Source organism: Meriones unguiculatus, chromosome 7, assembly GCF_030254825.1.
Source record: "Meriones unguiculatus strain TT.TT164.6M chromosome 7, Bangor_MerUng_6.1, whole genome shotgun sequence".
NCBI classification, from domain to species: domain Eukaryota; kingdom Metazoa; phylum Chordata; class Mammalia; order Rodentia; family Muridae; genus Meriones; species Meriones unguiculatus.
Window position 1 is genome coordinate 23,264,213 of NC_083355.1, and position 26,751 is coordinate 23,290,963.

At 40.6% G+C, this 26,751-nt stretch overlaps 1 protein-coding gene and 1 long non-coding RNA gene across 3 annotated transcripts in view; one reads left to right on the forward strand and one right to left on the reverse strand.

Moving 5' to 3' along the window:
* Positions 1 to 3,979: 3,979 nt before the first annotated feature.
* On the reverse strand, positions 3,980 to 21,159 carry LOC132655150 (uncharacterized). 2 transcript variants are annotated; one of them, XR_009592798.1, is made up of 5 exons: positions 20,730 to 21,159; positions 8,451 to 8,530; positions 7,219 to 8,172; positions 5,375 to 5,469; positions 3,980 to 5,199 (listed from the first exon to the last, which is right to left on the reverse strand). It is a non-coding gene; the product is annotated as an uncharacterized LOC132655150 (long non-coding RNA). The 2 variants fall into 2 exon arrangements; XR_009592797.1 differs by having other exon boundaries at positions 3,980 to 5,469.
* Positions 8,040 to 26,751, forward strand: part of Fbxo47 (F-box protein 47) — a 31,666-nt gene continuing 12,954 nt past the window's right edge. The window contains exons 1-6 of the mRNA XM_021646864.2: positions 8,040 to 8,177; positions 11,940 to 12,144; positions 13,285 to 13,452; positions 17,958 to 18,034; positions 23,528 to 23,605; positions 26,542 to 26,650. Coding sequence (XP_021502539.1) covers positions 11,964 to 12,144; positions 13,285 to 13,452; positions 17,958 to 18,034; positions 23,528 to 23,605; positions 26,542 to 26,650 — 613 coding nt within the window. The 5' untranslated portion in view covers positions 8,040 to 8,177; positions 11,940 to 11,963. The remainder of the gene's footprint in view (positions 8,178 to 11,939; positions 12,145 to 13,284; positions 13,453 to 17,957; positions 18,035 to 23,527; positions 23,606 to 26,541; positions 26,651 to 26,751) is intronic.

The following is a 26,751-nucleotide window of genomic DNA, read 5'->3' on the forward strand; positions in this document are numbered from 1 at the left end:
ACCCTTCTTTCTCAGGGACTCCTTTCCAGCCGATCAGGAAGGCCAATCATTATGTAAATATCTGGTATGCAGATGTCTGATAACGCAACCCCTGTAAGGAATAGTGACCCACAGTGACCCACTGTTTCAGGCACCTTCCCAGCCCTTCTCACGGGAATTTTTTTCAATGAATATTTTCATGGGAAAACCTTTATGTTGGTTGTTTGGGTATTGATGCTGGCAACCGAACCCAGAGCCTCACATACACTAAACATACACTGTACCACCATGCTACACTCCTGGGACCCTCTGTAAGTTAATCAAAGAAACATATGGTATCCCTGCCTCCTGAGTATCTGCATTACGCAGCGTGAAAACAGCTGTTTCTTGGGTAATGTATCCTTCTGCTGGAATTTAGCCCAAAGAAATAACCGTCACACAACAGTAGCCAAGAGTGAAGAGAGTGAGAGTCAAGAGTTTCACAATAATAGATGCTGATTTCGTTAAATAAAATAACTGCAGCAGACCTTCCCTCCAACACACGACAGCAGAGTCAGATGATATTTGGATTCTTGAAAGACTCTGAGCAGCGACTGAAATGCTACCACCACCACCCAGGTCCCCAGTAGCACTCCTTGTGTTTGGCAGGCTACTAAGCGTTGTGGATTAAGCTGGGGAGAAGCAACACACACGTCTGCTCACCTCAGATGGGGATCCCACGACAGACCAAACTACAGACACCATCAAAATCCAGCTTGGCAAACCAAGGAGTTTTACTGGGGTTACTTTACAGGAGCAGAAATGCCCCCAAAGCCAGCTGCGTAACCAAAGCCCAGCTCAGCGTGGGCGACCGTTGGCCAAAGCTGGAGCACACCCCACGACCTGCAGGCAATTCAACAGGCTGGAGAGTGTCCTTTCCAAGTGACTCAGGTGGTCCAAACTTCTTCCAGGCACCTCTGCTGGGTTCTGCTTCTAGGCAATTGATCTCGTTTCAGCGTTTTCTTTGCAGCTTGGCTTGTCTGAGAAGGATCCTCAGCTTTTACTGTTTACTATGGTGGTGGTGGGCACTTGTGAAAGGGTCTGTTTCAGGGACTTCTTGAAGCTTTTTTGAGTTGTTTACCTTCGTGCTTGAGGAGCTTCCTTCAGGACGGCATGTTTCAGTTCTTATACAAAACCAAGTCAATTCACTGCATTGAAACTCTTTTCCATGTGGTCTTCAAAGGTCCACAGCCTAACAGAATAACTCAGACATAATCACAAGTCGAGGGCATATTGAAGGGACTCTGGCCAGCTTGACTGTGACAGGCATGGCGCTGGCAGGGCTTGCCCTTCTCTCCAGTTCCCGCAGCCTTGCTAAAAACCATTAGATTATATTCCTAAAGCTAGACACAGAGGTCTAATCCCTTATTTAGCCACTTCCTTCTCCTGGAGTTGACTACCAAGATCCAGATAACAAAATCCCCCTTTGGGGGTCGTGGAGAGATGGCTCAGTAGTTAAGGGCACTGACAACTCAATTCCCAGGTTCAATTCCCAGCTCCGACATGGCAGCTGACCACTGTCTCTAACTCCTGTTCTAGGGGATCTGACACTTTCACACAGACATACACTCAGGCAAGACATCAATGTACATAAAATTTTTTGAAGCCCCCTTCGGTTCACCTAATTAACATGCCCAGTCAAAATAAACCACTGTATCCTAGCCCATTCTAACACAGCCCTCCCTTTTTTTTCTCTTCTTAAAAGTTATACCTGCAAGGTCATTTGCTGCTATTTTCCTGCCTGAGTCAGAAAGCATCCACTTTAGCTTTTCTTCCCCACTTAATAAAGGATCTCTCAAAGCCAGACAGTGATGTCGCACGCCTTTGATCCCAGCACTTCGGGAGGCAGAGGCAGGCAGGTCTTTATGAGTTCAAGGCCAGCCTGGTCTACAGAGTGATTCTAGGATAGCCTGGGCTACACACAGAGAAATCCTATCTCAAAAAAACAAAAAATGAAACAAAACAAAAAGTTAAAAAAAAAAGATTTCTGTTTTAGGTGTTTGGATGTGGTCTATGCCTAATCCTAATCCAGGGTCTGGGAGGGAACCCGCACTGTGTGTGTGTGTGTGTGTGTGTGTGTGTGTGTGTGTGTGTTGGGGAGGGGGTCTCCACATAGAAAGTCTCCAAAGAGAAGCACCAGCACAGAGTGCTGACACCTGGAAAAATACATCTCTTACAGAGACTTGAAAAGTTTCTAACTCTCTGAGGACAGGACCTATGAAATGGACTAAGTCAGTAGCCTCAAACTTTATACTTCTAAAATTCAGAAGCTGCAGCAGGGGAGATGAATCAGAGGTTAAAAGCACTTACTGCAATTCAGTTCCATTCCCAGCATCCATATGGTACCTCACAAGTGTCTGTAACTTGTGTCCCAGGAAATCTGGCACATTCTTATGGCCTCTGCAGGCACATATACAGCACTTATATAAATGCAGGGGGAAAAAACACTCATACACCTAAACTAATAAATCTTTAAAAACATGTAAAGGAATTTTAATTCAGAACATGGCCACTCTGGCAAGAGATTACATCCAAAGAGCTTCTAGATCCATGGAATCCAGCTGGAATCACCCAGACACATGATAAAAGATAAAAGACATGCCTTTCATCCCAGAACACAGAGGCAAACAGATCTCTGAGTTCAAAGCCAGCTTGGTATAGAGCAAGGTTCAGGTACAGAAAAGCTTAGGTCCAGGCCTGGTGATATATGTCTTTAATCCCAGCACTCAAAAGACAGAGGCATGCAGATCTCTGAGTTCTAGTCAGTTCTCTTAGACCGTTCAGCTGAGTCAGTGAAAAGAGGCAGTGCTGTGGAGTTGAGTTCATAGCATTCAGAGGCCGTTTTATTGGGAGAGCTTTACAGAAACGGGCTGAAGAGAGAACAAGCTAGACACAGGTGAAGACCGAACAAGACAGAGAACGAGAAGGAGCCAGGAGGTTAGAACCTATTGCCAAAGTTAGTATGAGGCCAGGCAAAGCAGTTCAGTCAGAGGCCAAGAGGGAAGCCAATTTTAATCAGTCAGCTTGGAGAAAAGTTTTGAGCCAGACAACTGAGTTGAACCAGCTGACCAGAGTTCAGAAAGAACTAGAAATGATGAGCTTGTTCAGCAGTACGTCTCAGAAGCTGAGAGCATTCTAGGCCTATATTTGATTGTATGGAGGCTAGAAGCTTCCAGGACTAGGCCTAGATTAGCAGATGTAGGCAGTAAGCCCCCAAGATGACAGTTACTTCAGGCAAATAAAAGTTACTTTTGCAAAAATATATTTCATGAAAAAGCTAATAGAGGCTGGGTACAGAGGCATACCCCTGTAATCCCAGCACTCAGGGAGGCAGAGGCAGGCAGATCTCTGTGAGTTCGAGGCCAGGCAGCCAAGGCTACACAGAGAAACCCTGTCTCAAACCTTCCCCCTAACTCCCCAAAAAAGCTGATGGAGTGAAGTAGAAACTGAGATGCTGGTATTCTAAAAAAGCTTTTCAGTTCATTACAGAGATAGGAACCTCTCTTCCAGAAACAGTGGCCTTAAATAATATTTTAGGGTGTCAAAATATGGAGTTGGAAGTGAGGGCTTTCCAAGTGGAGACCTTGGCTGTACAGTGTCACTGGGGTGGCAGCTGAGAATTCAGTTTGGAGGGAAAATCAGAAGAGTCTGGGGGCAAAGGGGAAGACCTCAAATGCAGCCACATGGAGGCAGACCTTGGAGATCCAGCTGTGTTTCATTTAGAGACAGCAAGAAAACACTGAGCCATGAGGCACGGGAATAAGATAGCCTATTATTTCTGTAACTACAATTTTCATACAAGTCTTTATGAATAAAAATAAATGAACAAACATTTGAAGTTGGCTAACATTTGAAGTCACACTCTGTTAGGGCTCAGGAATAGCCACACACTGACCACTTGGACACCAGACTCAGACTGATGGAAGTTTATTGAACTCTGGACAAAAACTGACTGGTCAGGGCCATGATCTGGACTCTGGAGCCAGACTATGAGGCAGGTCTATTTCTTAGGTTTTTACCAGGTAACAACCAAGTAACCAGGTGTAGGCAGTGGGGGGGGGGGGCAGCATTACATCATTTTGACTAGCTAAACAAAAGCGATTTTGTTTCAAATGTATTATATCTAGGTAGCTAGACAAAGCACTTTAAACTGACTGGCTGGGATTTAGGGTAGGAGAGCTCGCTGGGGGACTTCCGGCTTTCTGGGAGTAAGCAACATAGCGGGATATGGGGATTTTTACCTTTAACAGAACATACATTTGTCTTCAATTCAAGCAGAGTATGCATTTATCATCTATTGTTTTACTCTAAGCAGCAAACACTGAACTATTGAATTGTATCCCATTCTCAGGCACGTAGAACCTAATTTTCCCTCATACTCAAGATGGGGACTGGGAGGTAAAATGGCGTCTGATATGCTAAAGGCGGCAGCAGGTGTTAACAGAGGAGCCACAGTTATGCTAAGAACTAAAGGAGGTCTCACAGAGGAACTACAGAGTTTAAGCAGGTTACAACAACTCCATTGGCTAGTTTTTTGTTTTGTTTTGATTTTCTGATGGTTGGTTTATTTTTGTTTTGTTTGTTGGTAGTAATGGTGCTTGAACCCAGGGCGTTAATATGCTAGTTCAGTAGTGAGGCTTGAACCCAGCATATCACTGAGCTATGTCATCCGCCTTCTTCTTCTTCTTCTTCTTCTTCTTCTTCTTCGTCTTCGTCTTCGTCTTCGTCTTCGTCTTCTTCTTCTTTTAGTCTTAACAGCTTCCTCAGACTGACCTTGACCTCGCTCTGTATCTTCTAGGGAGGCCTTGAACTTGTGATCTTCCTGCCTCTGCTGCCCAACTAGCTGGAATTAGAGGCTTGCACCCCAGACCTCGATTCAGTTCATATTTCATCTGCTGTTTATGAAAACCGAAATTAAGCTACAGCACGAGAAAGGCTGGACAACTAGAAGGCACTGAAGGTTTCCATCATCTCAAGTTTGCAGCACCACTTGGGGAAGAAAGCATGCCATGCAGGGTGTTTTTGTTGTTGTTGTTTTGTTTATTTCATTCTGGGTTTTTTGAAGGATATTTTTGGGGGGAGCAGGGAGCTGAACCCAGGGCTTCATACATGTTAAGTACACACTTTCCACTACTGAACTAACACTCCCAACATCCAGGGGTGCAAATTTCCAAAAGAAACCTGGAGGAAGATTTAGAAAAGAGGGAAATCAGGGTTTTTGATCATCATAAGGAATAGAACCCAGGACCTACTACATGCTAGGCAAAGATTTGACCACTAGGCTTCACAACCAGGGAAGTCGGGTAGCTTGTTATTTGTTGTATGGGTATTTTTTCCCGAGTCTACACCCATGTACCTGAGGAGTCCAGAAGAGATACCAGATGCTTTGGAAACTGAGTTACAGATAGTCATGAGCCAAAATATGGGTGCTGGGAATGGAAGCCAGATCCTCTGGAAGAACAAGATGTATCTCTTTAGCCTCTGAAATTTTTTTTTTCTTTATGAATCATGTGTATGTATGTGTGCATGTGAGTGCAGATTCCTGCTGAGGCCAGAGGCGTCAGGTACGACTGGAGCTGGAATCATGGGCAGTTGTCCGTTTGCCCGATGAGAATGCTGGGAATTGAACTCAGACCCTCTGCAATATCAGTATGTGCTCTTAGCCATTACCTCTCCAGCCTTGTTTTGTGGCTCTGGGTGCCTGGTACTCACATCCTATATCAACTGGCCTTAAACTTGCAGAGTCCACAGAGGTTAGCCTGTTTCTGCTGAGGTTAAAGCTGTATGCCCAGCTCCAGTGCAGTTCCTTTTTTTTTTTCTTGCTGTGCTAGAAGTGGAACCCAGAGCCTCGCATGCATTAAGCAAACGCTCTACTACAGAGCTGCAACCCTAGCTTCAGGAGTCTAACTTTGAGATTATGAATCTTAGATGTGGTTGAGACTTCTTGAGTAGAACCATCAATAGACAGTTGGTTTTACAGAACTGGATGTTGGGATAGCACTTCTGAACTGGAGACATAACTTTAAGAGTTTTCAACATTGAGTTAGACATAAATGATGCACACCTGTAATCTCAGCACTTGGGAAGCTGAGGCAGGAGGATCACAAGCTAGAAGCCAGCCTGGGCTGCATAGAGAGAACCTGTCTCCAACTATGACTATGACTACTATAATATATATATATATATATATATATATATATATATAGTATATATTCTCTCTTTCTCTCTCTCTCTCTCTCTATATATATATATATACTATAATGTAGTGCATATGCAAAATAAAAACATATGTGTGTGTGGTGTGTGTGTGTGTATTGCTGTTGTTATATATATTCTCAGGTAAGAGAAAAATAATTGTCTTCAAGATAATGCAAAGTCAGAACTGACAAATGGCTGGCAAGATGATTAGTAATGGCACTTGCTGCCAAGCCTTATAACCTGAGTTTGATCCCAAGAACCAACATGATAGAAAAAGAGAACCAGGCCACACACCTTTAATCCCAGCACTTGGGAGGCAGAGGCGGGTGGCTCTCCATGAGTTTGAGGTCAGCCTGGTCTACAAAGTGAATTACAAGGCACCCAGAGCTATCACAGGAAGGAACCCTGTCTCAGGATAAGAGAAAAGAAATGAACTTTTTTTTTTTTAATCATGGAAAAACGTTTGTAACTAATGATATGACAGCATGTCAAATCAACCCAGATTTGTTTGTGACAGAGTTTCATATTTCCCAGGCTGGTCTTGAACTTAATAAGTAGCCAAAGAATGGCCTTGAATTTCTGATTTCCCTGACTCTGCTCCTCAGTACTGGGAATACAGATATGCACTGCCACTCCACCCAAATTTAATCCTGAATTTTACACTCAACCTTTAAGTCACTGTGTGTGTATGTGTGCTGTTTATGCATTAAAAACTTTGGATGGCTATAATGTGGAACTGATCCCCCAAACAGAACCTTTTCAATCATACTATCTTCCTTAAGCTAGTCTCCTAACTACGAAGCCATCCCATTAAGTTCTCAAATTAAATAGCATCCTCCTCAGAGACCTTTACAACCCAGTCCATCTTCAGTAGTTCCTCCCCCAACACAGCCAGTCTCTGTTGCCTTATTGCCTCTAACACTGTGTGTGCCCTAGCTACTTTGTTCATTGTTTGTGTCCATGGTTTTAAATAAAATCCCTTAAGGGAGGAAACATATATACCATTCTCTGTTGTATGTTTAAGGCCTCCTGGCCAGCCTTCCCCTCTGCAGGCTTCCACAGACAGTTAATCAAGCCATGCCCGTTGAGGTATGCCTATAACCTCAGCACTCTAAAAGGCTTATGCAAGAAAGTCAAAGGTTCAGGCTAGCCTAGGCTACCTAAGCAGACCTTGTCTCAAGAGAGAGAGGAAGGAAAGAAGGAAGGAAGGAGGGAGGGAGGAAAGAAAATTCATCTATAAATAAGTGAATGAGAACTTAATATTTTTTTTGGGGGGGTGGATGTTGAAGCAGGCTCTCAACATAGCCCAGTGCCATCACACTCGGCATCCAACTTCTGATAAAAAGCTCTCCCCTGACATGGTCGGTCGGCGCGGGGCCGGAGGGAACCCTGCCTTAAAAACTGAGTGTAAAGAACGCAGTGGCGCGGTAGGCGCGCGCCTGTGCCTAAGATGGTGGTGGCACCGGCTGGGGCTCTCAGGGCCTCACTCAGAACGATACTCCTCGAAGAGGAGGGCGCTAGGGGAGCCTCTTCCTTAGTATTCCCGAAGGGGCGAGGCCTCCCGTAAGGAGGCAGAAGCGCCCAGGCTCCGGGCTTTAGGCGAGGGGGCGGGGCCTCCCCGCGCGGGGGCTCCTGGGAGGGCTTTGAGTCCCCGTGAGGCAGAAGAGGCGCGGCTTCTTGGTATTCATGAGGGGGGCGGAGCCTCCTCCCGCTGGGGCTCCTGGGAAAATTCTAAAATGTGCTTGAGGCGCCGGGGGGCGCCCCAGAGCTGAGGCGGCCGCTCGGGAGAGCGGAGCGGAGCGGAGCGGGATCCTCCCCCAGCTGTCTGGCCGGGGGCGGGGAGAACCCTGAGGAAGTTTCCTTTTTCTTTCAAACCATTCTAAAATCCGAGGATGGTGGGGCGAGACGACTAAGTCCCACATTCCCGGGACACTGTAGCCGGAAAACTGTCGAACTCTGTGGTAAAAAAACAAAAAAAAGCGTTTTGTTTGTTTTTCTCAGCTCCCCCGGCACCTTCCCTGTGGAAAGACTCCCGTTTAACTTCCCATCCGGGCCCGTTTCTCCGGCGGTCGCCTAGGTGACCTCTCTCGGGAGGTGTTCGGGCCCGCTATGGAACGTTAAAACAAATCCCGACGTTTCTCTGGCCTCCCCTCCCCCTCCTCTCCCCTCCCCCCCCCGCTCCCGGAAGGGGGTGTGGCGGGCAGGAACGCCGTCCGGGTCCCAGGGCCTCGCACCCCTTCTCTGAGTGGGTGGGGCGAGGCTCCCCGGTTCGGTGCTTCGAAGGCTGGAGGTTCAAGGGTTCGACGCCAGCAATCTAGAAAGGGGAAAAAAAAAGTACCTTATTGTCATTCGGGCTTCTGAACTCCTACCCTAGAAGGCTAAGAGGAAACCGGAAATAGTTTGGTAGGCTATAGTTAGTATTTAAAAAAGGGGGAAAAAAAGCTGTTCTTTTTTTCACCCCTAAAATAAGTTTGAGTGAGGAAAAATAAGGGACTTAAGTTGTTTTGGCTTTTTTTTTTTTTTTTTTTTGGAGGTTTGTTTTGTTTTCTCTGGGTAGCCCTGGCTGTCCCTACTGGCTGTCCTCAAACTCAGAGATCTGCCTGCTTCTGTAAAGGTGTGCGCCACCGCTGCCCGGTCCAGACTTGAAATAACTGAGACCAGTTATTTTCTTTAGTCGTCTCAGAGCTTTAAATGAAAAATTATACATACACAACCCTGGGAAGGGGAGATAAATGAGTGTTTGAAGGCCCCACACACCCCGCCTTAGCCTGATATGACGGAAGCTCCTGCAAGAGGCACAAACCAGAAACTGGTTATATTTTATTACAGTAAAAATGCTTTAAAATTCCATTAAAAATTAAAATTAAGCTGGGCAGTGGTGTTGCACGTCTTTGATCCCAGCACTCGGAAGACAGAGGCAGGTAGATCTGTGAGTTCCAAGCCAGTCTGGTCCACAGAGTAAGTCCCAGGACAGCCAGGAGTATTACACAGAGAAAACAAACACAAAAGTTAAAACTGAAAACAACCTTGTAAATTGAGCCAATCAAAATTATTATGCATAGATACTAAAATACATATTCTTGTAGAAATAACATGTTTTGACATAGAATTAAACAGTAAAAAGATTACAAAATAGTATGAATACTTTTTGTTAAAAATAAGTATGTAAATGTACCAAATATAAAATTTCTACAATATAAACACCAAAATTCATAAATGAACTTTTTCACTTAGCTGTATTTTGTAAGCATACTATGTAACTATAATCATTATTTTTACAATTACTAGTTTAAAACTTCACTGAGTGCTGCAGCAAGCACAGTTATGGTCTTTATTTTTTTTCCTCTGTAGCTCTGGCTCTTCTTGAACTCACTCTATAGAACACGGTAACCTTGAACCCAGAGATGCACCTGCCTCTGCCTCCCGAGTGCTGGGATTCAAGGCCTGCACCACCATCACCCAGGTTCCACAGTTAAAGTCTTAATGGAGGGGCAGATTATGTTTTTAACGGAGAAGTAAAGTTCTTTGTCATGTTTTCAAACGTGTAACAATTTTGACTTGATGTAAACCAAGATGTACAGATGCAAGATAGATAACTATGATGTGGGCTTTAGTTATTTTGTATATTTTGCTTAGCTATATTGTAACTCTTTGATGGAATGTCTTAGTTGTTGCTTTGGGCTCCATCAGAGACCTTAAATTGGAGTTGTAGGCATATACATACAAAACAAAATATATGGTTTTCTGGACTAGAAGAGTGGAGTGATACAAAGTCACTGTGTGATGCTTACTTTACCTCTAAAGTGTTATGGTTAGTGTAAGCACATAATCATTAATTTTAATACTATATTTAATAAATTTCCTTTAGGAAATGACTATAAAAAGCTGTATAAGCCTTTCCTAAGACATATAGGAAAGTCTTTTTCTGTTTGTTTGTGTGTGTGTGTTTGTTTTTTAAGACAAGGTTTCTCTGTGCAGCCTTGGCTGTCTTGGACTGGATTTGTAGACCAGGCTGGCCCGGAACTCATCCATCTCCCTGTCTCTGAGAGCTGGGATTACAGGCATGCACCACTACACCCAGTTTATGAAAGTCTTAGTAACTGCTACTTACAAAAACTTTAAAAGAGGGAAATGTATTATTCACCTCCTATGTAACCTTATAACTTCAATTTTAAGCAAGATGCAATGCTAATATACCTTTAATCCCAGTACCTGGAAGACTGAAGCAGCAGTCTATCATGTTTGAGACTAGCCTGACCCACATAGTTAAACTCTCTTTCTAAATCCCCTTCATTGCTTATTTGTATATTATTCAGCACACAACTAGTAATAGTATTATTACCAGTTTTAATCTATTACAGGTGGGCCATTTAAATTGCTCTAAAATTGTGGGGGTTTTTTTATTTTTACTATTTGTAACAGAAGCCTCTCAGTACTTAGTGTTAATAAAATATAAAAATATTAAAAAAGGGGCTAGAGAGAAGGCTCAGTGTCTGTTCTTCCAAAGGTCCTGAGTTCAATTTCTAGCAACCACATGGTGGCTCACAACCATCTGTGATGAGATCTGGTGCCCTCTTCTGGTGTGTAGGCATACATGCAGGAAGAGTACTGTATAAATAATAAATAAATCTTTTAAAAATATATAAAAAAATTTTTCAAAAATATTTCTACAGATATTTAAAGCTACAGTAGTACTTTGATATATTTAATCTATAAAAGCTGTAAAAGTAAACCAGCCCTGATGGGACATGCCTTTAATCCCAGTACTCAGGAGGCAAAGGCAGGTGTATTTCCGTGAGTTCTACACAGAGTTTTCCAGGACAGCCAGTGCTAAGTATAGAGAGCCTGTCTCAAAAAAAAAAAAAAAAAAGTAAATGAAATATACTGATGGTAGATATTACATTATAGGCCTTTGTTTGTTGTTTTAATTTTGTAAGGCTGAGATTAAACCCAGGGGCTCAAATACTTGGTAATTACTCTGTCACTCAGCTGTACTCCATCCTTCATACTATGTGGATACTGAATATATTTTATGCTGTAATGGCTTTTTGTGACAATTTTTTTCTCTTTCCTCCCCCACCATGTTCCTTCATACTTATCAAACTTTAGCTTAGACAGGGAAGTCAGGTTGCAGTTTATTTTTGCACTAGTCTGTAAGTCTGCCCACAAGTTAAACTATATGAAATCTTTTTTTTTCTATTTTGCTTTTTTCTTTTCTTAGAATATATTTCATCCAACTACATGTTTCATTTCTTTCTTTTTTGCTTGTTTCTTTTTCACACAAGGTCTCAACAACCCTGCCTGGCCTTGAACTTGTGATCCTTCTGCCTCTATATCTGGGATTTCAAACATGTGCCTCCAGACCTACTTTTAAATGTTTCATTTCTTACTAAAAGTCTTATTCTATCTAAGGGTAGACAGGATGCCAAGAAGTGTTAAGGATTTAAAGTTTTTCAAGTAATGCTGAGATGGATGGGTGTGCCATAACCAGACATTACAGTAAATATTTTGTAATGTGGGAAGACAGGTGTTGCCCATCAAGAGCTGCACCTTGGAGTAGGGCTGCAGCTCAGTTGGCAGAGCGCTGGTCTGGCATGCCTGAGGCCCTGGTTTTGATCAACAAGAGGGGAAAAAAACCAGAAAGTGTGACTCTTAGTTTAAAAAGGAACTTCACTGCCTTAATTATCTTTTTTTTGTGTCTTTTGCTTTATTTTTCCAACCAGGAAAAATTTATGGGATAAGAAAACATGGCATCTAGAGTAAATACCAGTTTCACTTTAATACCCAATCAAAAATGTAGACGTACTAATCATCAATCCAGCTGTTTTTCCAACACCCTTGATTCAGATCATCAACTCTTATCTACGCTTGGAGATTTTAAAGTCTTACCATTGGAAATTTTCCACATAATTTTAAGATATTTATCAGGTGAGGTTTGGTGTCTAAAAGTAGGTTATATAAGATATTACAATGTTATCATTTTCCCCAAGTATTAGTTTGTCCTCTTTATTTGGGCTATGTTAGTACCATATGGGAATATTAATAACATTTATATTGAGTTTATTTTCTAAGGGTCCACCAACCACTTCTCTGCCTTATAGCTAAAATGAAATATAAAGTTCCATTTTTGTTCATTCTCCCCCTTTCTCTGCCTTTTCAATGGAAACGTTTACTTAGTAACTACAAGAGGCAACAGGCTTGGTAGTACTATGAGTACTGCCTGCCATAATGTTCAAGTTCTGTAAAGATACTGTAGGTTGGATACAGCACACACCAAGGATGCTAAGGCAATCACAAATACCAGGTCAGCCTGGGCTATATAGCAAGATCCTGCCAAGGAAAAACTAAATAAATAAATAAATAACAAAACTTTTGTGGTGATACATGCCTTTAATCCCAGTACTTGGGAGGCAGAAGTATCTCACTGAGTTCCTGGCCAGTCTGGTCTACTGTCTTAAGTAGAGAGTAACCCAGTCTTAAAACAACAGCCTTTAAACCCAGCAGAAGTGGGCAGATCTTTGAGTCCCAGGCAAGCCTGGTCTACAGAGCCAGTATACAGGACACAGAAAAAAACAACAAAAAATCACCAAAACCCAAAACAACTACTACCACATCTGAATTATCTGGACAGTAATAACATGGTAGCTTGATTGTTATTTTGCAACATGTTTTTAACTGTTGAGAACTAGATTTAAAACATTAAGATACTTTTTAAGCACTCTGTTTGTTCCTCTTTTGGCTTTGTGTTTTGGGCTCTCACTCCTAGCCCAGGCTGACCTGGAACATACACCACAGCTCAGGTTGGCTTCAAGCACCTGGCAATTTGCTTCCCTCAGCCTCCCAAAATGCTGAAATTGCAGGTGTGAGCCAACACACTCTCACTAGGTTTATTATTATTAAGTTAATTTATAAGTTAATAGACTGTACAAATGGTGATGCTTTTGTATTTAAGTCATTTGTATTATTAGTTTACAAAAGTTAATAGAGGAAAAAAAAGTCAATAGAGTATTCTAACAGTAATTTAAATCATTTGCACTCATTTTATATAAATTTATTTCTTTTTGATAGTGAAGGATATCGGCATGTTAAGTATGGTGTCCAAAACAGTCAGCCAGCACATAACTAATTATATCTCAACCTCATCTGGAAGTAGAAGACTTCTACTACAGAATTTTCATGACCTTCTGCCTGGCACAAAAGAGGACACTGCTATACTGGAGCACTACCGAGCTCTAGGTAATCTATGAAATGAAACTGCAGCAAACAAAGAATACAACTGTATTTTATTCTGTAATCTGTAAGGCTGGTGGCTTGTAGAATATTTCCTGGAAATTTTTCTTTTCTCCGTGGTGTTTTTATTTTCAACGTAAAGACCTCAACAGTAGCCCTACACACTTTAAAGATAAAAGCTGACCACTATGGCTTACACTTGTAATTCTAGCATTTGGAAAACCAAAGCCAGAGAATCACTTTGAGCCCAGTCCCTACCCTGCAGTGAATTTCTTAGTTCCAGGCCAGCCTGGACAAAGGTCTGAAACTCTGCCTCAAAAAAACCTTTAGAGGACTGAGAACTTAGCTCAGTTTGTTGCCTGCTTGCCTAGCATTCAGGAATCCCTGGGTTTCATCCCTAGCACCGCATAAACTGGGTGTCTGCGGCACTTGCCTATAGTCCTAGTACTTTGGAAGTGGAGGCACAAGGATAAAGGTCTTAGTTCAAGGTCATAATGAGTTTATAGCCACTTTCCTGAAACCTTGTCTGGAAGGGGGAGATACCTAACTCTAACTAATTACACAAATAGTCTTTAATAAAGTGCCTGTCCTAGTGGTTTTACAGGGATATAGTATAACTTATGCTATGGTTCAGGTAGTATACCAGCTTTGGGAATTGATGTCTTTTCTGTATGTTTTGCCTTTGTACCTTGTGTCTTAGAGGTTTTTTTTGTTTTGTTTTGTTTTGTTTGAGACAGGGTTTCTCTGTCTAGAACTCCCTCTGTAGACCAGGCTGGCATTGAACTCACAGAGATGCTCCTCCCTCTGCCTCCTGAGTGCTGGGATTAAAAGCATGTGCCACCACTGCCTAGCTAAATTTTATTCTGGAACTGATATTTCCTTTCAGCCATAATCTAGTCCTTAAAAGTATAAATTTAACTACACTATAGATCATTATTCTCTTATCAGAATCTATGATTTTCTTTAAGTATACTACACATTTAGTAATAAATCATTATGCTATAATTAAATTGACCTTATCAAAAAACTACTATATCATTTTCCTCCCTTGATATAAAATAATTTGTATCTTTTACTCCATTCATTGATTTTATTTTCCCTAGAGTGCTAAATAAAATTCTAGTTTCAGTTTGACTAATGATACCAATTTAACATGAAACTAAAATATATTAACCAAAAATATGGCAATATAACCAAATATCAGAATGTCGTTGGGATTTAAATAAAGATACAGTAAGCTGAATAAATCTTGCCTTTTAGAAACATAAGAATGCCTAGCCTTAAAGAAGCAAAGTGATGTAAATTCCTTAATTACAGCTTGTGGTGGAGGCCTTTAATAACAGCTGAATTAGGAGTCTAAGGCAAAGAGGATTGTGAATTCAAGGCTCTAGAGTTCAAAGCCAGCCTGAGCAATTTAGAGAGATTCAGTGGCAAAGCATGTCCTAGCATACATGAGATGAGGACCCAGGTTCAGTCTCCAACAGCACAGAAAACAAAAATGAGGGAAGCAAGGAAGAAAAGAAGAAAGAACATCGATGGCTCAGAGGTTAAGAGCACTGGCTGTTCTTCTAGAAGACTTGGGTTCAGTTGCCAGCACCCACATGATAGCTCACAACGCTCTGTAACTCCAGTTCCAGGGGATCCAACACCCTATTCTGACTGCCTCAAATATATGCAGGGATATATAGACAAATAAATAAAAAATAAATATTTTTTTAAATTTGTTTTTCGAGACAGGGTCTCACTTTGTAGCCCTGGCTGTCCTGGAACTCACTCTGTAGACCAGGCTGCCTTGAACTCAGAGAGATCCACCTGCTTCTGCCTCCTAAATTCTGAGATTAAAGGCATATACCACCAATGCCTGACTTATAAACATATTTTTTTAAAAATAAAATAGTCTAAATACAGTGTTAGTTTCAGTTTTTGTAAGTAGATTTGGTAAAGCCTGGAACTGAATATAGCAATGTGATGATTGTCTTTTGGGTTTGGTCTAAAGACATTCTTTTTTTTTTTTTCCCCTGATCAAGTTTCAGCTGCTTGAGCAAACCCAGTTATAGTGTCTGGAGTAGAGGCCAATGGTAGAGTGCTTGCCTAGCTTGTGGCCCATGCTTATTAATCACAATACTGTAAAAAGTGAAGGTGGTAGAATGAGAGTTCAGTGCCAGTCACAGCTACATAGTAAGGATGAGGCTAGCCTCGGCTACCTGAGACAGTCTCAAACAAATAAATAAACAAGGCCCTGGGTTACATCTGCAGCACCACATTGAAAACAAGCAAACAAATGATAATTACATGGACAATTCAATTAAAAATATAGTCAATGATCTTAACACCTAATCTTCAAAAAGGCTTGATTAATATATTAGTTTTAATTTTTTTTATCCATTTTTTTGTAGACACCTGTTTTCTGATTAGTTCTTTTGGTTAATGTTTGACATACTCAGTGCTTTCTCATGTTTCTGTTCCTATCTGATCTGTTCCTGTCTTTAGATATTGAAATAACATTTTTCAGAATCTTAACTTTGAAGATTATAATTTTTAATTTGCATTTTCTACTGAACAGAGCAGATGGCCAATGTAGAAAGTATACTGCATCTGACATTATTTTACTTCAAGAACTTAAAAGAAGCTGGGTCTCAAGATAAAAAAACAAAAAGAAAAAAAGAAAAAGAAGATGGTCTCTGAAAATGAGTACCTGTGTTTAGAAAAAAGGCAGCCAAATAAAGGGTTTTATGGTAAATAGCAACTCTTAAAAATAGGAGATTTGCAGTAGAAAAGGCAACCAGTATGCAGTTTTATCTTGCAGTTCCAGCTATGATATAACATGAGACATGATGCCAAAACATGAAAGGAAAAGAACTCAGCCAAACACTGAAAATAACTTCCTATAAGCAAAAATGAGGATGTGTGTTTAAAATTCAATTCTGGTCATATGTTACCCAAACATAGCAACTTCTAAAAATAAACTTGGTTCCTATAGATTCTTCAGGATTATATAATCATTTTTATTATGTAAAGAGTAAAGATAGAGAAGTGTGATTATATTATATAAAGAGTGAAACCTGAAGAAAGTGGAGATGTTCAAGTGTATCTTTCCTTACCATGCATATCATTTTTAGTTGAATGCCATTTGTCCTTACAGGAATATTAGCAGTGTATTGCTATGTTAGGAAAACACAATTCTCACGGGAAATAAACCATACACTAAAATTCACTGTCACTACAGTTCAAAGAACATTTTACTGAGAAATTGGAAGGTTTTTTTTTTCTTGTTTTCAATATCATGACACAGCACCCTACACATTATTAACATACAAGCCCTATAAAATATTTTGAGGGGCTGGAAAGATGGTTCAGTGGCTAGGAGCACTTGTTGCTCTCGCAAGGACTAGGGTTGTTTCCCAGCACCTACCCGGTGGTTCACAGCTCTCTGTAATTCCACCATGCCCTGTGCACATGACACATGCTGGTGAAACACTGATACACATGAAAGTTAAATAAAATCAAGTGTGGTAATGCATATATTTAACCCAATACCAGAAGGCAAAGACAGGCAGATCTCATAGAGATCTTGTTAGTTGATAGTTGATAGTTGAAGACTAACCTGGTCTATAAAGCTAGTTCCAGGACAGGCAAGAGAAAGCCTGTTTAAAAAAAAAAACAAAACAGGTTTTGAAGAGATAGTCATTTAATCCAATCTGTATAATTTCTTTAAGCAAAAATGACTTCTAACCTCTGAAATTTTAAATAATACCTTTTTTTTTTTTTTTTTTTTTTGAGACAGAGTCCTGCATAGACAAGGCTGGCTTCAAACTTCAAACTCGTAGAGATCCTCTTGCCTTTCCCTACTAAGTACTGGGAATAAAGGCATGCACCACTACCCCTGGCTAATTCTTTCTTTCAATTTTATGTGTTCTGACTTTTTCTTTCTTTCTCTCTCTCTCTTTATTTATTTTGACTAGTCTTGGCTGTCCTGGAACAACTAGCTCTGTAGATCAGCCTGGCCTCAAACTCACAGAGAGCCACCTGCCTTTGCCTCCTGGTTTCTGAGATGAAAGGTGTGTGCCAACACACCCAGCTAACTTTTTACATTTAGAGAAAGAAATAGAAAATCTCTTCTTATACTTTCCATATTTTACACAATTTTTAAGTTTTCTTTTGTTGACATGAGGTTAATTCCAAGAGCTATTTCCTACAGAATAAAGTCTCCCTAGTATATCTTTATGCCTTATTGTCTTTTTAAATCAGATTCTCTGACATGTGTCCTAATTATCTATATAACAAGTTTTTGGGTCTTCTAAAGCCAGATGGTCATCAGCACCATTTGATGATTGTCATGCAGTATATGTGTTTCATCTTACCTCCCAAATATCTGTGTAAAAAAATGTATCATAGTTCACATTGGTACAGCATACTTAATTTTTAGGGACTGTTGTACTATCCTGTTGATAAACTTAAATTAATTTCATTGTTGTAATTTTTTTTTTCTTATGACTCTTTTTCCTCCTTAGGTCTACTATTTAAAAGATGCACTCTGCTGCTTCCCACCAAGGAAAGACTAAAGTACATTCACAAGATACTCTCAGAAGTAAGGTCATACACCAGAATGACTTCACAATCTCGCTTTCCAGTAAAGATAACTAATCACTGTCATATAGCTTTATAAGCCTATCTTTCTAAATTTCTGTATATATGAATGTTTTACCTGTATGTATGCCTATGAATCATCTGCATGTGGGGTACTCATGGAAGCCAAAAAAGGCATCAGATCGTCTGGAACTGGACCCACCATGTGGATGCGGGGGGTCAACCCTGGGTCCTCTGCAAGAAGAGCAAGTGCTCTTAACTGCTGAGTCATCTAACTCCAAGTCTATCCTTTAAAAACAAAGTTTTTAAAATTATGTCTATGTGTGTGTTTCTGTTTGTGGGTACCTATCGGAGCCAAAAAACATGTCAGATCCTCTGGAGTTACAGGTAGTTGTGAGCCAGTCTGTGTGAGTGTTGGGATCCAAATAGATTCCCTGAAAGAAGAGCAAGCACTCTTAACCCCTGAATTATCTCTCTAGCTCTAATCTTTTTCTTTTCTTTTCTTTTTTTTTTTTTTTTGAGACAAGATCTCTGTGTAGCCTGGACTGTCCCGTAACTCACTCTGCAAACCAGAGTGGCTCAAGCCCAGAGATTCACTTGCCTCTGCCTCCTGAGTGCTGAGATTAAAGGTATGTGCCACTACCACCTGGCTTCCTAAACCTATGATTAATGAGATTTCATGAATTAACACCAAAAACTGATCAATTATAACCTAATACTTTCTCATAACGCAGGAGATTATGTTACAATAGAATATAGTATAGTAATCTCCTTTGTCCACAATGAGCTTCAGTAAAAATATGAGAAATGCTAAACAGAGAATTCATGAGTGTCACACTGTGCACCATCATGAGTGGTTGTGTTCTTTCTTGTCAGTATATTCCATTCCATCCCTTTGTCCAGTGTGTTCACACTGCTTATGCTATTACCCGTTAGTTACCTAGTAGTCATCTACCATTTACTATGCTATTATCTGTTATTATCAGATCCACTGTTTTTATATTGTAATATTTATGTTCAGGGAACCCTGGTTTTTGTTTGTTTTTGGTTGGCTGATTTTCGAGACAGGGTTCTCTGTGTAGCCCTAGCTGTTCTAGAACTCACTCTGTAGACCACACAGAGATCTGCCTGCCTCTGCCTCCGGTGTGCTGACATTAAAGGCACACACCACCATTGCCCAGCAGCCCTGCTTTTACTTAGTGAAGTCTTCAAAGGTGAAGACTAATGATGTTGCTAATTTTGTTACAATTTACTATAATTATTCTGTTATTATTATTATTGTCTAATTTATAAATTAAAATGTATCATAGTTATATATGTTTAGGAAAAACATGGAGAGAGGGCTCAGTGGTTAAGACTGAAAGTCTTGTAGAAGACTCAACTTTCGTTGTTAGTATCCCAGTAGGGTAACTTGCAGCCTTTTATAACTTTGATCACCTGTAATGTGCAGGTGATCCAACACCTTTGACCTCTGCAGGCACCTGAACATACACATACAAATACAGATAATTAAAAACAGTTTGGCGGTGGTGGTGGTGCATGCCTTTGATCCCAGTACTTGGGAGGCAAAGGCAGGCATGTCTCTGAGTTCTAGGTCAGAGCTAGTTCTAGGACAGCCAGGGCTACACAGAAACTGTCTTGAAAAACCAAAAAATATATAAATAAATAGCAAAATAAGATAAAATAAATCTTCAAAGAATTGTACAGTATATTTTATACCATTCAAAAATAACAAAGCAGTTAGTGGGTATTTAATAATGCTTATTTATGTGTGTGTTATGGTATGTATGCCATGGTGCACATGTGGAGGGCAGTCCCTTTTTTCTTCACATGGGTTCCAGGATTGAATTCAGGTCCTCAGGCTTTTGAGACAAGCACTCTTTTTGCTGACTTATCATCTCTTTCACAGCTACCAAAGTTGTTTAAAGTGGTGACTCAGAGGCTGGAGATGCAGCTCAGTTGATAAATTATTTGCTTAGTATGATTTGATCCCTAGCACCTCTTAACCAAGAGCAGTGGCACAGGCCTGTCATCATAGCAGTCAAGAGGCAGAGGATTGAAGATCAGGAAATCACAGTCATCTCTTGTATATAACCAGTGCAAGGCCAGGCTGGACTAAAAGAAACCTTGTCTCAAAAAAAAAAAAATAATAATAATAATAATAATAAAATAAAATAAAAAGAAACAAAGCAGCTGTTATTAGCCACCATGAAATTGGCTCAAAGGTGCTTTTCCTCTCCTGTGTCTTTCTTCTAGAACCTCAGCAGCCTTTTAAATTGCTTTACGCTTCCTTCCTCTCTCTCTCTCTGTTTTTGTTTGTTTGTTTCGGGTTTTTTGTTTTTTCCAGAGCTGAGGACCGAACCCAGGGCCTTGCGCTTGCTAGGCAAGCACCCACTGAGCTAAATCCCCAACCCCAGAATGTACAGTGAGCACAGTTCAGTTAAAGATGATTCTCCGTTGTCTGTCCAAACAAGTAAAGCATTTGCTTTTCTTTATAAGTTACTTTGGACTAGAGAACCAAACTGCAATATAAATTTTAATGTATGCCATTTAAAAGAATGGTATGATAAGTCCTGAGGAATTTGTAGACAAAGATGTATCAGCCATGTACAGTTCAAGTCCCAGCCGGAGACATTTTCATGTCTCTGCCAGTCTCAGAGCTCTTCCCACCTAGAGGATTCAGCAAATTATGTTACCTGTCCTGTTTGGTCCTCTTTATTTTTTTTCCTTCTGTCTGCAGCCAAAATCTTTAGGTCTTCCCTGACAAACCTGATTTTTATCAATTTGGATGGAATCCATAGTTTTTCTTCTCCTGTAGAAACAAAGACAAAATCTCTTCCCTAACACAACATATTTCCTGTTTTCCATTGTTAAGTTAGGACATCCTTAAAATAGATAGGCTGTTCTAATTTAGGTTTTGTTTTGTTTTGTTTTTCCCCATAAAGCAGTGTCTCTAAGCAGCTGTTGTATTTTGGTCATTAACATTAAATAAGAATTTTTGAGACAGGGTCTCTCTGTGTTAACTTGGCTGTCGTGGAACTTGATCTGTAGACCAGGTTGGCCTCAAACTTACAGAGATACAACTGTCTCTGCCTCCCAAGTGCTAGGATTAAAGGCATGTGCCACCACTGCATGGCTAAAAATATTAGATTTATTTCATTTTATGTGTATGAGTGTTTTGTCTGCATGTATATATGTGCACCACACTTCATACCTGGTGCTTATGGAGGAGTGTTTTGGATTCTCAGGAACTGGAGACAAACATGGTTTTTACTTCCTTCTATTCAAACAAAAACTTCTTCCGGTGATTTTCTTCCCTTCTTTTCCATTGTATCCCAAGCTTAATACCTTACCAGTTCAGCCTGGCTTGGGGCTTCTCAGTCTGTCTTTGGCTCCTGCTTCCAAAGTTTTGAGTTGCCATGCCCCTTTAGTTCACAGGGAGAGGCATTTCTGCCTTCTGCCCTGGATCCTGACCCCTCCCCAACTCTGGGAAGTTATCCGGTCCACCGGTGTTTGCTCCTCTGGCCAGCACAAGTCAGGCCAGTAGGCGCCCCTTCTCAGAGACTTTAGCCTCCTGCCTTGGCTAGGACATTGCGTCGGGCTTTGGGAACTTGCCTGTTTGTTAAAGAGCCAGTCTTTTGTTTTGTTTCTCAGCAGGGCCTCTTAGAAGAGCTGCCTCTGCTTTGCCTACTTGTTCCTGTTTTTGTTTTCCTGCAGCTGTGGGCCTTGCTGCATCTGGGGCAGGGCATGAGCTCCTGCCTGAGAAACTCTAGTTGCTAATTAACCAGTTTTTGTTGTTGTTGTTGTTTTGTTTTTTAACGAGCCGAACTGAGAAATTGCTCTCTACATAGGAAATAATTGTTTCTGTCTAAGTTTAGATTCTATGTAAGTTCTGTAGCCAGCTGGCATGCCAAAATGTTAGCGGTTGTTTTAAAAATGTGTTGCAGTTTCTCTTTTAACCCAATTTGTAGCACTCAAATGATTGAAACTGGACTATTATATTTATTTAACAAGCTTTATGGCACAAGAACTGATCAGTATTAATCTATTTTAACCCTCCAAGCTAATCTGCCTTCCTTCCAGCATGAATCCCCAAGATACTTGCATTTTATGGCTTTCTTTGCTCCAGTTGGTCTCTCCTATGTCTCCTGGACCTATCCTCTTGGCTGAATCCCCACTTCCTCCCTCTCTCTCCTCCTCCCACGACTGGCAGGAAGTCCAGCCCTATTCTCTACCCTTGCTCAGTCATTGGCTGTTAAGCTTCCTTATTGACATATCAGGACAATTGGGGAACAATGTTTACACAACATTGAGACAGGAGATTCTAGAACAAGCACTGCAGCCAGATAATGGGGGCACTGAAGTCAGCATTTGAATCTTTAAACAGTGTGCAATAACATTGTGCCTACAAAACTGTTTCAAAAAACAAAAACAAATAAGTAGGTGGGTGTTACCATGCCCAACATTAATTTTTAAAGAAAATATAATTATGTCATTTCCTTCTTTTTATTGCTTTTATTGCACACACACACATTCCTAAATATATAAATAAAACCTGCTCAGTCCATATACTCTTATTTGTATATACATTATTTCAGGGCTGCCCACCTGTTATTGGAATGCCAGGTGGGTGGCTTTCCCCAGGGAAGCCTGTTTGTCCTGCTCCCTGCATTCTAGAGATGCCTATAGTTATTTTGTCTAGTTTTGAGTCACCATGAGATTTCCCTTTTCCATGCTAGCATGTCTCTTGGTCTTTCTTGTTCAGGTCTTTAGGTAACCTTGCTTATGAGGCTTCATGAGTATTGCTTCCCTAACATTTCTAGGAAACACAATCTCACAGCAGACTCCCTATTTTTTTGACTTTTAACAATCTTTCCAACCCCTCTCCATGGTGACCTCTGAGCCTTTGGTGCAGGAATTGTGTTGCAGATAGATCTGTTGGAGCTAAGCACTAAAGAATCACTTGTCTGCATTTTTTGTAAATTTTTTAAAACTTTTATTTATTTATTTTTTTGTTTGTTTTTTGTTGTTTTCTAGACAGGGTTTCTCTGTATAGCCTTGGCTGTCCTGGACTCGATGTATAGACCAGGATGGCCTCAAACTCACAGTAATCCACCTTCCTCTGCATCCCTGAGAGCTGGGATTAAAGGCATGCACCACCACACCCAGCTTGTTCTCTTCATTTTGAACTGTTGGCAGGTTTTCTGCAATGGAGTTTGTTGTTTTTTGGTTTTGTTTTTTGTTTGTTTGTTTTTTCCTCTTTAATCAGAGGAAGACCCTGTCTCAAGATGTCTCCAATAGCCAGGCTTGGTAGTGCACACCTTTAATCTCAGGAGAGGGAGGTAGAAGCAGGTGGATATCTGAGTTTGAGGCTAGCTTGGATAGCAGTGCTATACAAAGAAGCCCTGTCTGGGGGTTGGGGGAGGGATTCCTCCAGTAAACTTGTGTCAAGTTAGTAATTGTATAGGTCCACTAACAGTGGTTCTCTTTACAGGTTTCCTGTTTTAAATTCAGTGGCTGTTCGACTCCCTTGCAATGTTTGGGATTACCATGTTATGGAGTGTTTTTACAGGTACATTGTTTAATGAAAGAAGGAAGGAATGATTTTGAACTGTTCATAAGTAAAGCATGGAATCCCTGTTGCAGTAATAGAAACTATAAAACAAAGTAACATTGTAAAATTTGTGTGTACGCATGTGTGTGTGAGTGAGTGTGACCGAGGATTTAACCTAGGTCCTTAGAGATACTAGGTAAGCACTCTACCACTGATCTGCAACCCAAACCCCTAGCCAGTTTAAGAGACTACAGGTGGTATATGTGTACATGTATTTATAATTTGTTTGTTTTGTTTTGTTTTGAGTCAGGGTCTTACTTTGTAGCTCTGGCTATCTTGGCACTCATTATGTAAACCAAGATGGCCTCAAGCTCAGAGATTTGCTGCCTTTGCCTCAAATACTGGGACTAAAGGTGTGCACCACTACACCTGGCTTTTTAATGAGTATTTTGAGATTAAATTTGTGGACTAAGCCAGGTAGGTGGCTCACAATTGAAATCCCAGCACTCTGGGAGGCAGAGACAGGTGGATCTCTGTGAGCTGCAGGCCAGCCTGGTCTACAAAGCAAGTCTAGGACAGCCTACACCTCACAGAGTAACCCTGTCTCAAAAAACAACAACAAATTTGTGGACCAGTTTTCTGAAATGTGACTTTAGAAATTAATATATTATTTCAGGAATATTTATTAAAATGAAAATGAAAAATATCATTTGTTAAGCCTTATACTATCTGCCAGACACTGTCCTAAACAGTTTATGTGAATTTAACATATTTCAATTTAAAACAATAATTTAAAATTTAGGCTGTCCCCACATTCCTCAGGACAGCACCTGAGAACCTGATGTTGTACCCCAGGCTGCCAGTGGCCAGCTCCTCCATACCCAGATCCAGGACTTCCTACCAACACTCTTCCCAGACAGACTTTTCTTTTTCCAATTTGTATTGCACTTTCTATCTTTGGATTAAGTATTATGATAAGTATTCATGTAAAATTCAAAAGGAACAAAATATATATAAAATAAAAAGCCCCCCTCCTAGGCCTGTCTTCCACCTACTGATTTATTCATCAGAAATAATTACTGCTTAGAAATTTCTCTCATTTCAGAAGGAATAAAATTGAATTATAGGGTGCTGGGATTGAAGATTATTTATTTATTTATTTTTACTTTTCTAGGCAAGTTTTTCTATGTAGGCCTTGTCCTAGAACTCACTCTGTACACCAGGCTGGCATCAAACTCAAGAGATCCTCTTGCCTCTGCCTTCCAAGGGCTGAGATTAAAGGCATGCACCACTACTACCCAGCTAATTTTTTTTTTTAAGAGTGTGTGGGTCTAGAGAGATGGCCCAGCAGTTAGGGATACTAGGTGCTCCTCCAGAGGATCCAGGTTCAATCCCCAGCATGCATGTGGTAGCTTATAACCATCCAAACTCCAGGTGTAGAAGGTCCTACAGCCCTCCTCTGACCTTCTTGGGCATCAGACATACACATAATACACATACATATATGCAAGAAAAACATTCATGCACATAAAATAAATTTTAAAAAGTGTTTTTAATGTGTGTGTTGAAATGTCAGAGGGACAACTTATGGGAGCCAGTCAGTGCTCCTTCCATCCCTTGGGTTAGGTTTGCCCCTTTATCTGCTGAGCCATCTCATTGTCCCAGAGATTATTTTTTAAAGTATTGAAATCCAGTCAATATTTATGAACTTATATGTGGGGCCAAGCATGGTAGTACATACCTTAATCCCAGTGCTCTAAAGGCAGAGGCCAGTGTCTGTGAGTTAGGGGACCACCTGAACTACTTAGTGATTTATAGGCCAGCCAGGGTTACATAGTGAGACTTGTCTCATTTATTAAAAAACAAACAAGTCATTATCAAATACAATTATCACATTAAAATGGTATCATTATCATTTGTAAACAATATCAAAATGACAGGTGTAAGAGTCTTAAAAGTTCTACTACAAAACCACAGGGACCAAAACAATAGTCTAGAAGGTAAGAGTACTTACTGTGCAAGTGTGAAGACCTAAGTTCAAACCCCTAGCACCTAAGTAAAAAGCTTCCATTATCCTGATAACCTGTATCCTCTGGAGCTTGCTGGCTGCCAGCATCGCCCAAAACTACAAGTTCTATGTATCATGAGGGATTACCCCAAAGGTATAAGGAGCATGTAGAGAATACTTGACATCCTCCTGTGTGTGTTCTCCATGGTCACATACACTCTCACACACATACACAAAAATCAATTGATAATTGATTTAGTTTAGTGTAATTTAATTTTAAAAACTAAGTCATAGAACCAAGACTACAGTCCCATTAGTCAGACTTGATGCAGGCAGGTGGGTTTGAGGCCACTCATAGTTCAATAGTGAGTTAGAGGTCCAAAGAGAAGGCTATAGACATGGTTCATCAGTTAAGAGCACTTTATGTTCTTGCAGAACACCAAAGTTTGGTTCCCAGCACCACCGCAGGGCAGTTCCAACTCTCATGGCTTCCGCAAGTACCTACACTCATGTGGCAAAATCTCACAGACACATAAACATAAATCAAAATAAAGGTAATAAATTTATAAGGAACTTAAATTTTTGCTGGGCAGTGCTGGTGCATTCCTTTAATACCAGCACTTGGGAGGCAGAGGCAGGAGCCAGCCAGCCTAGTCTACAGAGTGAGTTCCAGGACAGCTAAGCTTCATAGAAAAACCTTATCTTGAGAAAAAAAAAAAAAAAAGTTCTCTTAAAAGATACTTCCAACCAAAAAGAAACAAGATTTTGGAGATTTTCTAGGTTGTGATTATGCAAATTTCTCATGAATTTGGATAGATCTAGAGAGGGTAAAAATTGCACTTTACCTAGGTCAAATACTACAAACAGCTTATGGACATTAGGGAGTATTGGCTTTCCCTTCCAATTTGTGTCTGAACTTGTACAATGTTTCTTCTGTTTTCCTTAGACCTTAACAGCAGGTTGGGATGAAATCGAATGTCATCGTGTTTATAACTTCTTATGTGAGTTGACTAATCTCTCTCGTAAGATGCAGACTGTCGTCTGTAACAAACCAGGTAAAGACTGTTAGTTCAAAGATAGTATTGTACAGAGATGAAATGTTCAGTAAAGTTCAAAAGTGTATGTGAGGCTCCTTGTGGAGGCTGGGATGTAGCTC